Raw genomic sequence first — 16,034 nt, forward strand, 5'->3', positions numbered from 1 at the left:
TTGACGGGCTGCTTCGCCTAGAGAGTTTCCGCCGGCACGGCAGCCACTTCCGGCTCCTACTGGAAGCGCGGTAGCTGACTGGTAGCTTGTGCGGATCCGAGCTAGACTCGGGGGTTTTCTGAAGTCACAACCCCTCACCTCTTCCCTGGCGCTGGCGCTACCCCTCTGCAGCGCCCTGCACCCTTTCTGGTGCCGATCTGCCTTGTGTCCGGTGCCCTTTGCCGCCTATCCCGCGAAGCCGGCATCCTGCCGCACGATGCCCCAGCTCGGGCTACTGCGCGGGAGGCTCTGGACTGCGCTGCTTGGCCAGTTTCTGCGGCCGCCACGCGCCGTTTGCAGCCGGACTGTGCGTTCTCATGGCCAGGTGAGCCAGACCGAGGCAGCTCCGGCCTATCCCGGTGGCATCGCCTGGTTTGATAAATCGGACTGAGTTATTTACTCCAGTATTGTTACATTCGGTTTTTATCGAATAGTATCCACCGTGCACCAGCTTTCAGCTAAACGTTTTAGCGGCTTTGTTATTTAATCTTCATAGCAGTCCTGAGAAGTTGGGATTATTTCCACTGTATAGTTGGGGAATCGGAGACTGCTGTTGAGCCGGGATGGCGCCAGCGTATCCCGGGAACACGTTGAGGGTCGAATCCTGGAGCAGGTTTGCAAGGCAAGATTCTGCTGCTCAGTGAGCAGCCCTTTTACTCTTTATCAGCAGTAATAAACAAGCATGATAGATTATGTGACGATAGGAGGAGCAGAGTCCAGAGAAGAGAAGGGGTAATCAATTTCTGTGGGGAACTGGAGGGGACATGTCGGCCACATATACAGGGAGGACTTCCTGTGCAGGTATTTGATGTAATTTCTGAGCTATTCCAGACTACCTCAGATCATGGCCACACGGTCAGCCGTTACTTAGGAGGCCCAGGCTACCTTTAATGTGGACCCCTGCCTTCAGGCAGTAATGGAGAACTAACTACCTTTTCCAACTCCTTCACACAGATGGGTGCAGAGAAAAAGAGAGAGAGAGGCCCAAAGGGTGTATAGAAACGCCACAGGCTGCAACATTAAATGATTTACCTATGGCTCTATCATAAGGAACATTTAGTATGAGTCCACAGTTCCTAGTTTGAACCTCTCTGGGTCAAAATTAACACTTCTTATACAAAATATTGACTATTTCCAAAAGTGAGATGACTGAAAACCATAATAAGTAAACTGAGTTTACATTAGAATTCACCTCAAAAGGAGTTAAACGCAGTTCATTGCTGTTATTTTAAGAGGTTTCTTGGATTTTGGATTTGCAAAGTCAAAGGGATTGTGGGATTGAATTGCCGTCCTTTGGGGGAGAGATTCTGCCAAAGTATGGAACTATCACAATGGCTTCACAAGTTTCTGGAAGGGTGTTTGGTAATAAACACTAATTCTGTTTTACCTACTGTGAAGACCCTACTGTCTTTTGTCAATTTATTATTATTCATTTTTCAGTCATTGGGTAGCATCCAAACCTGTTATCTTTTCAGTAGGTGATTTGTACGCTCATCAAAGACAGAGCTGACATCTTTTGTTATTTTCTCTTACAGAGTCCTACCAGTCTAGGTCATTGTATTGAATCAGGAAACACATTTCTGTTTATTCCTCAGGCATATTCTGACTCCTTAGGCTTGTTCTCTTTTGTCTTCAAGCTATACCTTCCCTAGCTCCAAGCCTGAGGTTAGAAATTCTTAAGTTCTCTTTAGCATCGTTACATCCAAAACATTGAAGGACCCAAATTTGCAGTAAACTTCATGGCAGTTAGAAGCTGAGTTGCAGTAGTAATAACTGAGCATTCTTGATACTTGAATATGAAACCATATACACAGGAGAAGGAAGCAGAGTAACATTGCACTCTATAAGCACTTTTGTTGTAAATGGGGAAAACTTGACATATTAAATAAGACTGTTTAAAATTGGCTAACAAAGGAGAAAGAAATTCTCTTTGAGCAACTGAGAATTGAAGAAAATCATACAAATGATACTAGAGGTTGTGGTGGAGGTAGTGGGGCTGTTCTGTACTTTCATCCTCAGCTGCTTAAACTTTTTTAGACTTTACAAAGTTCCAAATATAGTGAGCAAGCTTGTATAATTAAAACCTGATCTCATTCACTTATAAGAGGAACATAGGGAAACCATATAAGGGATCAGGAACACCAATACAAAAATCAGTAATTAAAAATGAAAACAAACAAACCTGACCTCATGTATGTTGCTTGTGTATTTCAGATACAACACATGGGGTTTTGGAGAAGGAATGAGATTGGGGCAGATGAAACAGTGTTTGGGCTTCTAATGCTCAGGGCCAAAGGTGTCACGGGTTGGTGGTGCCCAGGGCCAGTGAGGTCACGGGCCTGCTCAGTTGAGAGCATCCACATCTTACCACTTCTTTCTCTGGCAGGTTGCAGAGATGGTATTGGCATCCCAACTAAAACCACATCAAGAGAAATCAAATTTTGTTGTCAAGACCCCAAAGGTAATACCCTTTGTTATACCCAGACTCATTTGAGTACCTTGAGCACTGCCCTATTCTGTTTATCTCTTCCTGAATCCTTTTCATACCCTTTGAGACTAATTAAAAAAAAAAAACACACACACATACACACACAACTGAATTCTCAGAACTCATAGAGATCAACTTGAGACTTGATTGGTTTAGTTTTAATTCTTTGTTTTAAGTGACATGCTTTTTGTCTTTGTTTTCATGTAGCTACTTTTGGTTTCTAGGGCACCAGAGATCTTAGTCCCCAGCAGATGGTTGTGAGGGAGAAAATTCTTGATGTGGTTGTCAGCTGCTTTAAACGTCATGGAGCAAAGGGGTTGGATACCCCAGCATTTGAATTAAAGGTAAGAGGAGAAAAAAGGGTGCAGAAACCCCAATTCTATACCTACTTTAGGTTTCCCAGAGGACTTCTAGCCTGTGTTCTGGAGCCCTCCAAGGAACCGTGGTGGTTTCTGTTTGCCCCTGCAGGAAACACTCACTGAAAAATATGGAGAGGACTCTGGGCTCATCTATGACCTGAAGGATCAGGGTGGAGAGCTGTTGTCCCTGCGCTATGACCTCACTGTATCCTTCTAAGTGCTGGAGCCAGATCTGACTCTTCCCAGAAGGGATGAATATGACTCTGGGACTGTGCCCTTTACTTCTAGTTTCTCCTAGAAGTCAATTCTAACAGCAGCCCTGGGCCTGGAGGACTGTTGTTTAAGTTTAATGCATTTCCCTTGGGGAAGCTTATAGACAGATATCTGGCCCTTTCACCCAGATAGTCTTAATTCTGTAGCTTGAGTGACATTTAGCAGCCTGTATTTTTTTTCTTAAGATTTATTTATTTGTGTATACAGAACTGGGTGCACAGGCTAGAGGTGGGGGGGGGGGCGGTGAGAAGATTCACCAGAGACAGAGTGGGGAGCAGAATATGCAGATTGACGAAGTACACTGCTGAGGGGAGCAGCAGGTGGGTCAGGAGAGGTCTAGCTTTTGCATTTTTAACAGGCACATAGGTAATTAAGATGCATAGAAGTTGTAAGCAATTCCAAGTTATGAAGCTTAACTGTTTTGAGGCAGTTGAGAATTATTTTTAATGGGTATGAGTGGCCCAGACTTGAATAGGTCATTTCTATGTGATTCTCCTGCTTCCTACTAAACTTGCGTTTTGTGATGTGGGATTCCTTTAGCTGACGCTATTGAATACCAACCACAGGTAGGCTTTAGAAATAGTGGGAAACCAGACAAAAGTTCCTTAACCTAGTGGATAAGGTCCGATTGAAATTCATAGAGGCCTAGTTTATCCTAGGGCTTGTAGCTGGGTCTAGGCTTTGGATGCAGTGTTCTTCCTTAATCTATGTATGTGAGGTCCCTTTTGCTCGTTATCTGGCCATGAATAAAGTGAAGAAGATGAAACGCTACCATGTTGGGAAGGTGTGGCGTCGGGAGAGCCCAACCGTGGTGCAGGGTCGCTTCAGGGAGTTCTGCCAGTGTGTAAGTAACCTGAGAGGCAGCATGATTGGATAGTTGTGGGGGGGGTTTGTAAGTTGGGAATTGGCTGCTCAGTGGACATTTTTTTCCCTTTTTTTTCCTGTAGGATTTTGACATTGCTGGTGAGTTTGACCCTATGATTCCTGATGCTGAGTGTTTGAAGATCATATGTGAAATCTTGAGTGGGTTGCAGCTAGGGGACTTTCTTATCAAGGTGAGGCCATGGCTATGAACTGAGGGGAGTAGTATGCATTGGGTGTGATGTCCCAAAACATAATTGACCCCAGCCTTTAAGCCTGCAGCTGTAGGCCTTTTCTTCTACAGCTCTGTCTATCTATAGAGGCAGCTATCACCTATGTCTATGTGAAATTTTCTTTCTACCCCACTATGAGTCAGGAGAATAGGACTGCCATTGTTGGGGAGAAAGGGCATTGATAAGGCATTTGGGTTATGTCCACTGAATTCACAGGTCAGTGATCGGCGGATTTTGGATGGGATGTTTGCTGTCTGTGGAGTCCCTGAAAGCAAGTTCCATACCATTTGCTCCTCAGTTGACAAACTAGGAAAGGTAGGAAGGAAGACATTCGTCAGTGGACCTTATCAGAGTTTCTGCCTTGCCCTCAAATCCATCTCAAATAAAGAGATGGTGACTGGAATTTAGTTATAGCTGGGAGGGTGCTAGGGGAATATTCTGGATCAAGATCTGAGTTTTGCTGTGGGGATTGGATGTCCTAACCTGCCTGTGACTTTGCTAAGTCTGGTGTTAGCAACTTGTGATACACATATTCATTGAAAGTGAAATGTCCTTTTCCAGTTAGAGAGAGAAGGATCTTGAGACTGGACTAATGTTTGGTTGCTCATGCAGATGTCTTGGGAAGATGTGAGATATGAGATGGTGGTAAAGAAAGGCCTGGCTCCTGAAGTGGCTGATCGAATTGGGGACTATGTCCAATGTCATGGTAAGAACCAGGATCTTCAGAACTACATGACAGAACCAGGGAGGGGTGAGTTGGGCACCAGTTGTACCTCTGAAAGAATTCCTTTATGTAGGCTACGTGCTTAGCTCCAGTGTCTGACCTGAATTTAATTTAATTCCCCTTTTTGCTTAGTGTAACCACTTTTGTCTTCAAAAGGCAAAGGAGAGACTCTGGTCATGTGACATTAACATTTGTTTTAAAGAAAACGAGGGAGTCTGGTTAGGGCATTTTAGGGATGAACGACATCTGGGTGAATGTAGAGACCTTGCTTCCACTCCACATTCTCCTCAGGTGGAGTGTCCCTGCTGACGCAGATGTTCCAGGACCCTAAACTCTCTCGGAACAAGCAGGCTGTAGAGGGCCTTAATGATCTGAAGCTGCTGTTTGAATACCTGACTTTGTTTGGCGTTGCTGAGAAGGTGAAATGGGTGAGGAATGTCCTGCTGTGTTCTGGGGGCCTCAAGTCTGTCATACTGAGTATATGTTCCCACAGATCTCCTTTGACCTAAGCCTGGCTCGGGGCCTGGACTACTATACAGGAGTGATCTATGAAGCAGTGCTACTGCCATCCCCTGCTCAGCCTGAGGAAGAGCCCCTGAATGTGGGCAGTGTTGCTGCTGGAGGGCGCTACGATGGCCTGGTGGGCATGTTTGGCCACAAGGTGCCGTGTGTGGGGCTCAGCGTTGGAGTAGAGCGAATCTTCTCCATCATGGAGCAGAGAATGAATGTAGGTCCTAGCTAGGGGTGGATTGGGGTAGAGGCTTAACAGCTCTGGAGAGCCGCTTTTGGATGAGTCTTTTCATCCTGTTTTTTGGAATTCCTGATACAAAGGAAGTTTTTGGTAGTGTGCCTGCTCTTTTTTTTTCAGATGTTTGGTGAGAAGATACGGACCACAGAGACACAGGTGTTTGTGGCAACACCACAGAAGAACTTTCTTCAGGAACGGTTGAAGCTAATTACAGAGCTTTGGGATGCTGGGATCAAGGTATGGGTGCTGATATCCAAGCCACTTCAGTATGTATATAAAAGTCAGGTGCCAGTCCCATTTTTACCTTAGAGGGCAGGATTTAAGACCTTGTTAGTCTTCAGTAGAGTGTCTTCTTAGTAATGAGAGGACTAGCGGCTGGTTTCTTTTGAAATACTTGTTCCCAGTGTCGTCACTCCTAAACCTCCTATTTTGTCTGCCTTTTTTAGGCAGAGCTGCTATATAAGGAAAACCCTAGACTACTAACCCAACTACACTACTGTGAGAATGCTGGCATTCCATGGGTGGTGATTGTTGGTGAGAAAGAACTGAAGGAAGGGATCATCACACTCCGATCAGTGGCCAACAGGAAGGAGGTGAGTAGGTGCCAATAGAAGAAGGGACCAGGTATTTGTATCTTTTGGCTAAGGAAATAACTCCAGGTTGAGCGTGGTAGAGATGCAGGGATATTCATCTTTAGTGGCCAAGAGTTGCTTGAGTGGGCAGAAGTAGGACAAATGAAATTTCATTGAGTATTTTGAGAGTAATCAATAAAATAAACATTTTTAGATAACTGAATGCCTTTTGTTTTGAGGACATACATTCCCCAGGTCAGCTTGAAGTCTCCTTTACTCCTGACTGCTTAGATAAATGATAGGATCATTTATGAATTAAATGAATTCAGAAAAGCAGTGGCTGAGAAGCTAGGATCACTCTCTAGTTTGTCGCATGTTTCAGGTGTACATTAAACGGGAAAATCTTGTGGCTGAAATTCAGAAACGACTGTTTGAGTCTTGATCCTCCCATGATTGCCATCTGCATCTCTGTGGAAAAGTCTTCATCCGGGGCTGAGTTCCTGATGGACTTCACAACTGCAGGATAGAGACAAGTGCCTTCTGTTTCCTCCACTTTGCCTGGGTACAGAACTGTGAGACAATGACAACTCCCCGACTACTGTGAAGAGCTGTTCTGTGTGGGTGCAGATGACTTGATGTGAAAGAGACTTGCTCTGACTTCAAAGCCAGATGGCAAATTTGAAGTGCCATTGAATGACACCAAGGGGTGCTGAAGTGATTGCTGTGAGAAAGGCTCTGAGAAAACCCGGCCGAGAGGATTCTGAACCATTGTGATACTTGCACTATAGCCTCTGGGCCAGATTCCAGAGGAATTTATCCACAACCTGCATTGTCTTGTCCAGGAATTTTTGGGAGACAGCAAGGAGTAATGACTGTTTTCCGCATTGAGGAGAGACACGCCACCCCAAGGGCAGAGCAGTGTCCACACTGATGTGGCTTCTCTCTAACCTATTCACTGTTAACGATAGCAGGGTGAGGCTATCTGTTTAATAATTCTGAATGTTGAACTTAATAAGTGAACAGGGAAGGTGGAGTTCTGAATTTTTGAGCTTTTGGAGATTATTTCCTGTGTCAGATTCACTTTTGAGACTTCCATATCCTGCTAATGAGGTGGATATTCTAGAAGTGGCTGGTTAATATGTTAAATAAAGTGTTAAATGTACTAGTTTGGGTGATTTGTTATTGGTGGCTTGTTTTGCGTAGGCCACAGAAAACGCTGGGATATATACCGAAAATTCTAACTGAATTAGAAGTATTCTGGGGTGATGCTTCTATATTCAGTTAATGGAGCACAGTTCTTCCTGACCACTGCCTACTCTCCAATCCCCCCATCTGAGAAAGACTGTCATGTCGCTAAAATTCAGCAACTCAGTGAGTCATCTACCAGAGTGCTTTACCCTAGGCATTGCTGATGCCTGGCCTTGCCAAGTTCAATCATGTTGACTAAACTGTGCCCTGCAGATTGAATGGCTATAAATTTCTCTCAGTTGAAGGGAAAACGAATTAACCAAAAGGTGATAGCATTGCTTCAAAAAAAAAATGCAAAAAGTGCTTTTCATAGGTGCCTTGGGAAGGCTGTAGCCTTTGTAAACACTTCAATGTTATGGGGCTATAGCTTCAGTTTGTACAGGTAAATTGGCTATCTAGACTCCCAAATAACAATTCAGACTTAAGGTTTAGAAATTCTTGGCAATGCACGCTAAGTTAAGTAGTTGGGCATTGATTGTGGCTTATTTTCCTTATTTTCGTTTGTAAAATAGACGAGTTGAACTAAACCGATCAGCTCCTGGATGCTTGTTTTGAAAGCCAGGGCATAAAAACGTTGCCGGCGCCCTTACTTCCGTGTTGCTTCATATTGCCGTTGCGCATGCGCCAGCTCTTGGGGCGGAGGCGGTGCCGAGCGGTCGGCTTAAGCAGCCCTCCCGTGCTTGGCCCCTGTGGAACTCGAGACGCCAATCTCATTGGAGGGCAAAGTCGCTTTACGGCTCAAGACCGCTCTTTACGGCATTTTCCAGCTTCCCATTCACTTCGCAGTGAAGATGGCGTCGGGCAGTGGGGTAGGTGTTGTGTGTGAGGATGAGGTTTTGTCGGGGTCGGGGGAGGGTTCTCCGAGCGGAATATCCTGCACCCGACTGGCTTCCCGGCACCTCCTCGCGACCTACGGATCCGGGTTCAAGGACTCCCCCTAAGACCCTGGAGCAGGCTCAGTGCAATCGTGGCGGTCTCTCGGGTTGGGGGTCCTGAGGCCACCCCAGCCTCCTGGTGCGGTCCGGAGAGACTTGGCTCTCCAAAGGTCCCGGCGCAGTTCCCTTCATTTATCTGGGGGTGGGGGGGTTCGGACACGATTAGCGACGAATCTTGAGCTCTTTTCTCCCCACAGACAAAAAACTTGGACTTTCGCCGAAAGTGGGACAAAGATGAATATGAGAAGCTCGCTGAGAAGAGGCTCACGGAAGAGAGAGAAAAGAAGGATGGTGGGTTCCTGCCCCGTCAAGGGTTGAGGGTGTTGTAGACACAATGCAGTGGCCAGAGAGCGGGAGGGACGTGGAAATAAATGCACTGTCCTTCTACCCGGTGTAACTCGGCGGAGCGGTGCCGCCAGCTCCTGAGTTCTTCAGATGTAAACTGAGAGCGAGGAGATGGATTGCGCGGTTTTGAGCTGCTTCCCAGCACTGTGGTGCTGTTTCCTTGGCCTTTCTGCTTGGCTCATTATGGAATCCTTAGTAGGGCAGAAGAAGTTATTAAAGATCCTCGTTGAACTTAAGAGTCGAGATAGTCTCAATATTCCTGTCACAGTCAAGACCTTGCCCAACAGTCTGAGAAGATCATGGGTACCCGGGAACATATGATTGCTTCCTTGGGGCTCAGTAGTGCTGGTCTTTGCCTTATACTATATTCTTGTTGATGCTGCTCTCCTAGGAGAGTTTCCACTTGACAAGAAGAAATGTCTTATTTTTCTCATCTACTTTGAAATGTGTACATTCTTCATCTGCTTTATGTCCACATCATTTGGCACACACTTTATTTTTTTCTCCTCTGAGTTGTAGAATAGTTATCCTAGATGGTGACTGGTTGAAACTTTTCTCCAGCTCTCAGAAGGTTCCTTTCTGTGTTCTGCTTGGGTCTTCTGTCTGAAAGCATTACTGTAGTGTTCTTGCTCTTAAATAGTGCTTTTTCGGTGGGGGAAAAAATAAAGTTAATCATTGACTAGAAAACATGACACTTTTGACTTAGTGGATTTATTTTTTTAAACTTTTTTTTTTTAAGATTTATTTATGCATTCAAGAACTGGGGTGTAGGCCAGACGTTGGGGGGCTAGTGTGTGTGTGTGTGTGTGCGAGAGAGAGACAGAGTGGGGAGCAGAACGTGCAGATCTACTGATAAACACTGCTGAGGAGAGCAGTGGGTGAGATGGGAGAGGTCTGCTGTGCCATGTGGGTTAACTCTCTAGCTGGGGATAACACTTTAGTGCTGTGACTTTAACCCCTACACTATTAGGGAGTCCTGACTTGATGGCTTTAATATGGGGAAGAACTATAGAGAGTTAAGGATTGGTTACCATTTTTCCTGTGTTCAGGATCTTCATTACTGTTGCTTAGCAAGTTGTGTCCCTTGTTACAGTATTTAAAAAAGAAATGAGTGGCCTACATAGTGTCCTAGGAGTTAAGTCGCGGTGCTACTACTGTGTCAGTCTGAGTTGGTCCTGGCCAGAGAGCTGACTCACATAGGGCTCAGCAGACCTCTCCTGTCTTGCCCGATGCTTGCCTACCCAGTGTATTTCAATAGATCCCCCTGTCCTGCTCCCCACTCTGTCTCAGTTGAATTCTCTCTCACACACATACTCCTCCCCCAACCCTGACACCTTTGGCCTACACCCTGGTACTTCTACACAAAAATAAATCTTAAGGAAAAAAAAAAAAAAGTAATAAACTTCTGGGTCTTGGATGTCTAGCATTTTTTTCCCTTTCTAGTTGAGGACCTGTAATATTGAAGGCACTTCCTTCCCCATTATATTTCAGGAAAACCAGTGCAGCCAGTCAAGCGGGAGCTTCTCCGGCATAGGGACTACAAGGTGGACCTGGAATCCAAGCTTGGGAAGACAATTGTCATTACCAAGACCACCCCACAGTCTGAGATGGGAGGGTGAGTGGCTTTTCATCCTTCTCTTCAGCCACAAGGGTGTAATAAATTGTCTCTCTTGGATTTAGGAAGTGTGAGGGGAGGCCATAGAACAATCTTGTTGACTGTAGTACCAGCCTTAAATTATTTAGTTTTATTTATTGGTCACCTGAGGTCTCAGGTGAACATCAGTATTTCCAGGAGGGGTCACCAGTAGGTCTTTTTATATTAGCACTGTAATTGATTAACAAGGATTATTTGTTCTCCTGCCAAGGAGAACAGATGGAGTTTGAAAGGACTGCTGAGGAGATTCTACAGGAGAGATTAGGTGAAACTAGGAGATACTTGGTGAGGTTCCATTCTGGTTGCAAAGGTCGTAGTTGTTACGGATTGCTTGGTTGTGTATCTTCCTTCTATATCAAGTTTATAACCCATAGGGAGAAGGGTCCTGTTAAAACTCTTTATTCTTTTGCCTACCACTGCTTCTCTGTTTAATTAGGTTTAAAAAAAAAAAATGAGCTTGTTTTAGCAGGTAGGCAACACAGCTCTGAGTTTTCTGAGCTGCATAGTAAATAAACCCTTTGATCTTTCCCAGCTGTGCTAGTTAATCTGTTGCTGTGTAAATTATTCCCAAATTCAGCAACATATAACAACAAATATTTCCATTTGTGTGGGTAAGGAGTCTGAGAAGGGCATATTTAGGTGAATTTCACTTTGCGTCTCACAGAAGAGCAAGCAGGGTGTCTGCATTCAAGATGTGAGTGGGACTGGAGAATGTGCTTCTAACTCTCTTTTGTGACTATGGTTTGAAGGCCTCAGGACGTCTCCATAGCTCTATTCACAGCAAAGCAAGTGCCTTCCCCAGAGGAACTGATCGACATAAACAGACTAAAACATAAGCCTCATTTAAAAATAACCTAACCTTGGAAGTAAATAGCACTTTTGATATATTCTGTTGGAAACAGATCCACACTGGTACAAATTGGGAGGGAAGGCACAAGGAGGGATTTGTTGACTGCAAATCTTAGGCAATTTATATGTCTCTGTGCCTCAGTATCTCCATATAAGAAGGTGGGATTATCATGGCTGGAGATTATTATTATCTGGAGATTGGTTCCCCCACTGTTTGACAGCTATATATAGCTTTATGGAAATAAGACATGTACCTCCTTTTTCTAAAATGAAATTTCTCTTAAAAATATTTATTAATTGGGTCTCCATGGTGGTACAGAGGTTGAAGTCGCTGCATTTTCAAGCTGTCACCAGCCACTGTGGCACGAGTTCCATCTCCAGCCAGGGAGGTGACCCACATGGCACAGCAGACCTCTCTTGTCGCCCACTGCTCCTCTCAGCAATGTATTTCAGTCAGTCTGCCGGTTGTTTACCTGTTCGGGTCCTCACTCTGTCTCTGGTGAATCCTGTCACCACGCTCTCCTTCACACCTCTGGCCTTCACCCCAGTTCTTGTATGCATAAGTGAAAGTAAATCTTTTAAAAAACAAAATGTCAGTTGGAATTTGAGAAGATCCTTACAACCAGGCTTGACAAGTACCATTTCTTTCTCTTTGCTAGATATTACTGCAATGTTTGTGACTGTGTGGTGAAGGACTCCATTAATTTTCTGGATCACATCAATGGAAAGAAACGTAAGGCTTGGAGGTAGTTTGTGGCCGAGATTGGGGCTGGGTTTTGGGGGTGGGCTGAGGGTAGTGGAGGGTTTCTGTAGGGTCCTTTTTTCAATACCTGCGAATTCTATAGTTGCTTCAACGCAGACCATCCTCTACTTCATTGTCCAATGTTTTGCAACACCATGAGGTAAGACACTGTTCGAGAGTCTCAATGGGCCTAAATCATGTTCTTCTGCGCTCCACTGTCCCACTTGTGTACAGTCTGCTCAGTAAGGGCAGTTGAAAGCACCTTGCATCTTGTTATCTGAGGTGGCTGCTCTTGCAAACAGGTAAAGACAAGGGATTATTTTTCAGGCAAAATTACTTTTACCGTAGGCTTTACGAGATTTTTTTAAATGTCAGGAAAACACTATTTGAGGGATTGAAGTTGTGTTTATTGACTTTACTTTCTTCAATGGGTACACCATGCAGATCAGCGAAACCTGGGCATGTCTATGCGTGTGGAACGTTCCACCTTGGATCAGGTGAAGAAACGTTTTGAAGTCAACAAGAAGAAGATGGAAGAGAAGCAGAAAGATTATGATTTTGAGGAAAGGATGAAGGAACTCAGAGAAGAGGCAAGGCTCCACTTTCTCTCTCTCCTCCCTCCCCTCACTTTGAGCTTTACATTGTGCATGATGGGCATGTGCTCTTCCTCATCCAACTCTCTGGGGCGAGGGCACGTGTGTCTTTTGAATTTCTGTGTATCAGGGGAAATATTTATTGCCCCTAGAGGGGGCTCTTGTGCCGGGAAGAGGGTAGCTCCAAAGTTGGTCTCTTTTACTTTCACTTTCATTTATACTTTTCCCCCTTAAACACTGGGAGGAGTTAACTAAATGTATTTAGTCCCCAAGAGATCAAAAGGACCAACTAATTGGGTCCAAATTCTGCTTCCTACACCTGCTGGCTGCAACTCTTAGGCAACTTATATATTCTCTGTGCCTCAGTTTACCCTTATAAGAAACCTTAGCATAATACACATAAGGCACTTAAACATTTTCTGACTTGTACTGCATGCCCAGAACACTAATTCTGATATTACATTATTTTGTTCCCAGAACCTTGTCCCAAACTAGACATGAACTATATAGTTTTGAGAAATGCTTTCCAGAGGCTAAAACTTGTCTTTTTTTGTCCCTTGTAATCTTTAACATGACTTTTCTCTGTTTTCTCCTTGAAATTCATCTGTCTTTGGACAATATTTGGCTCAAGAGTCTGAACTGATTCTGGGTGATTTTCTTTCCCCTCTAGGAGGAAAAGGCCAAAGCCTACAAGAAAGAGAAACAAAAGGAAAAGAAAAGGAGGGCTGAGGAGGACTTGACATTTGAGGAGGATGATGAGATGGCAGCTGTCATGGGCTTCTCTGGCTTTGGTTCCACCAAGAAGAGTTACTGAGGCTTTCTATGCTTGGCCCTGTGCTGGGCCTAAATTTGTGTGTGTGTGTGGGATCAATTTGGGGGAGACATTTGGGGAAAGTCCTTCGGAGTGGCCGTGGGGAGGGCTAGAGGGTGGTTGTTTGTGGTTTCCCTCTCCTTTGAGAGAGGGCACAAGATGCAGAGGTAATGTTCTGGCACATTCCTTCACCTCAGTATATCACTGGAGTCACAGGACCTCTGCCCATCTGTGTTTCCAATAAAGAAAAACCTCCTCTTCTGAGGCTACTATCCCCAACCCCCCCCCCTGCATTTTCCCACTTCATCTTTCCATTCTCTCCTCTGAGCATCCTCTGTTTATCCTGTGTTCAACCTTTGTTCTGATTTTCACCTTTATTCAGCCTGCAGTGGAAGGGTTCTCTGGGTACCCAGTTTCCAGTTGATAGCATATCTTTGATCACCCCACACCCCCATTTCCTGCATCCACCCTGTGGGTCTCTGGCCGCCCGTGCATGCGTGTACTCCTGCCTGGGTTGGTGGTGTGTGCGGGTGTGTGTGCATGAATCTGTCACATAGAGGGAGCTTGAGCTTGAACCTCAGAATGTTGTTGCCTTGGGGCCTGATGTTTTCAGCTTCCTCAGCGCATGTAACAGAAAATTAAATGGGACGAGTGTTTGGTGTGGTTTGTGTTTGGTGAGTTTTTTAACCTTTGTTCTTCAGATATAAACTTCAGCTTTTCCTATTTCTTTCATTTTATTGAGCATTACTCCTTGTCTTCCTTGTGAGCAGGTTCTTGAAAAAACCTGTTTAGTGCAAAAAAAAAAAGAAAGAAAAGAAAAGAAAAAAACCCTCATGTGGGTGCCCTTGGGTCATGGCTGTCCACTGTGTACACTAAATGGCCTTGGCCATGCCTGTTCCATAGTGGTGGGAACTCTCCATATTCTGCCCTGTGCATTGTTTTCCTTTCCACGCTGAGGACTTCCGGATAGATAGAACTTTCTCTTGTCTCATTTTATTTGAGACCTACCCCTTTTTTTCTAGTTTCCATCGGCATGAACTGTACTTTCCTCTTACGGAATCTATGTCCAGAGGAGTCTGAACAACTCCTAAAAATTTAGCTTCCTTTGATCTTTTTTTGGAATAGCAGAGCTCAGGGTTGAACTTCAGTGTTTTCTTCAGTGTCTACAGTAACACTTGGCACAGTTATGTAGTACTGGCACTGTTCACATTTCAGCATTTGTTGTGGGGGTGCCCTTTTGCATTGTAGGATGTTTAGCAGTATCCCCAGTCTCTACTCACTGGATGCCAATAGTACCCTCTCCCCAAGCTGTAACAACTAAAGTGGTCTTTGTCCCCAAATTAAGGATGTCTCTGTGACCAAAACCATACTCTTCAGAACTTCAGAGAGCCTGCTTCTCCACTTTGGTACAACATGAGAATTGGGGACACAGACTTGTAGCTAAAAAAGAATAATAAAACTTTATTTTTGCCTTAGATCAAGGGGTATGCCAGGCCCCAGGGATGCAGAACAAAACAAAAACAATTCCCTTTTTTGGAAAAAAAAAAAAGTGGTTACATGAACTTCAAGCAGTTGCATTGCCTAAATTTTACTGGTCTATACCCTACAAGGGGCTCTCTGGATTAACAAAGTCACTACCATATGTCTACATTCTCTACCTTAATTTAGGTCCTCACACGTTTATATAGCATCCGAACCATTTGTGGGTCATCATTCTCCACTACCCCTACCCCCGATACTGTATTTTCCCCTCTGGATTCTGTGTAGAATTCCTTTACTATCAGACCTGCCTTTTGCTTAGTTAATTCCTGGTTCTCAATCTTGCCACTGGGAACTCTTCATCTGGCTCAAGACCTGGCTCAAAGTTTCACATGCAGTAAGTATTTGTTGGCCAAATACAGGTGGATCAGAGGGTGCTTTGCTTGCTGGATAAGTAGTAACTGCCCTGTTCACTGGATCCTCAGCTTCCCCTGTCAAAGTAGACTGGTGAAGGATAGTTCTGAGTTCTTCCACAGTACAGGATGCATTCTTTAGGAAATCATTTAATTTTACTTGAAATGATTTCCCTTCCCCTTTGGCACATTGGAATCCTATTTCTGTCCACCTCTGCTAAAAAGCAGTTCTGAATTCAGGTTATCTGAATTGTGTTGGGACTAGCCAATGGCAAGGAACCTGTTCAAGGTCGTGAATGGAGGGCTGAAGGTGTTAATTTGGAAGAGAGCAAGGGGGTGGGATGGAAATTTAGGAGCCCAGGCAAATCCAGAGAACTAAGAAATACCTGGAAGAGAAACGGGAATGTCTGTGGTCTTTTTGAAATCCATGGTCAGTTTGTATTCTACTGGAGGAATATGCTTGTGATGAGCTTACCATTTGTTCATTCAGGGAGTGCTGAGAAGCTGAGCATGTCCTAAGCCCTGCTGGTACCTTCTGGGGTAAGACCCCAGTTGTCATGATTCTCATTCTGGGGAAATTACTTTTTATTTAAGGGAACAAAAGTTCTGAGTGGCTTCAGGTGAGTGTGACTTCAGGCTCCCCCAGGCCTCTTGGATTTTTCGTAAGT

At 44.6% G+C, this 16,034-nt stretch overlaps 2 protein-coding genes across 2 annotated transcripts; both read left to right on the forward strand.

The window, feature by feature from the left end:
* Positions 1-67: 67 nt before the first annotated feature.
* Positions 68-7,459, forward strand: LOC101627491 (probable histidine--tRNA ligase, mitochondrial). The gene is made up of 13 exons (XM_004686817.2): positions 68-364; positions 2,426-2,500; positions 2,752-2,871; positions 2,996-3,091; positions 3,878-4,003; positions 4,107-4,214; positions 4,470-4,568; positions 4,866-4,959; positions 5,269-5,396; positions 5,471-5,704; positions 5,846-5,962; positions 6,172-6,318; positions 6,680-7,459. The coding sequence occupies exons 1-13, from the start codon at positions 257-259 to the stop codon at positions 6,737-6,739; spliced, it is 1,512 nt and encodes a 503-aa protein (XP_004686874.1). The 5' UTR covers positions 68-256; the 3' UTR covers positions 6,740-7,459.
* A 788-nt stretch (positions 7,460-8,247) lies between these two features.
* ZMAT2 (zinc finger, matrin-type 2) lies at positions 8,248-14,137 on the forward strand. The gene is made up of 6 exons (XM_004686818.2): positions 8,248-8,354; positions 8,678-8,771; positions 10,317-10,440; positions 11,988-12,061; positions 12,515-12,660; positions 13,334-14,137. The coding sequence occupies exons 1-6, from the start codon at positions 8,337-8,339 to the stop codon at positions 13,475-13,477; spliced, it is 600 nt and encodes a 199-aa protein (XP_004686875.1). The 5' UTR covers positions 8,248-8,336; the 3' UTR covers positions 13,478-14,137.
* The last annotated feature ends 1,897 nt before the right edge of the window (positions 14,138-16,034 follow it).

This window comes from Condylura cristata, unplaced genomic scaffold (assembly GCF_000260355.1).
Source record: "Condylura cristata isolate star-nosed mole 26May11 unplaced genomic scaffold, ConCri1.0 scaffold00021, whole genome shotgun sequence".
NCBI classification, from domain to species: domain Eukaryota; kingdom Metazoa; phylum Chordata; class Mammalia; order Eulipotyphla; family Talpidae; genus Condylura; species Condylura cristata.

Coding starts and splice junctions, on each gene's coding strand:
- LOC101627491 (XM_004686817.2), top strand. CDS start 257: ATGCCCCAGCTCGGGCTACTGCGCGGGAGGCTCTGGACTGCGCTGCTT. Junction 5,397..5,470: donor TGTTTGGCGTTGCTGAGAAG/GTGAAATGGGTG, acceptor ATGTTCCCACAG/ATCTCCTTTGACCTAAGCCT. Junction 5,963..6,171: donor TTTGGGATGCTGGGATCAAG/GTATGGGTGCTG, acceptor TGCCTTTTTTAG/GCAGAGCTGCTATATAAGGA.
- ZMAT2 (XM_004686818.2), top strand. Junction 12,062..12,514: donor TCACATCAATGGAAAGAAAC/GTAAGGCTTGGA, acceptor TACACCATGCAG/ATCAGCGAAACCTGGGCATG. Junction 12,661..13,333: donor TGAAGGAACTCAGAGAAGAG/GCAAGGCTCCAC, acceptor TTTCCCCTCTAG/GAGGAAAAGGCCAAAGCCTA.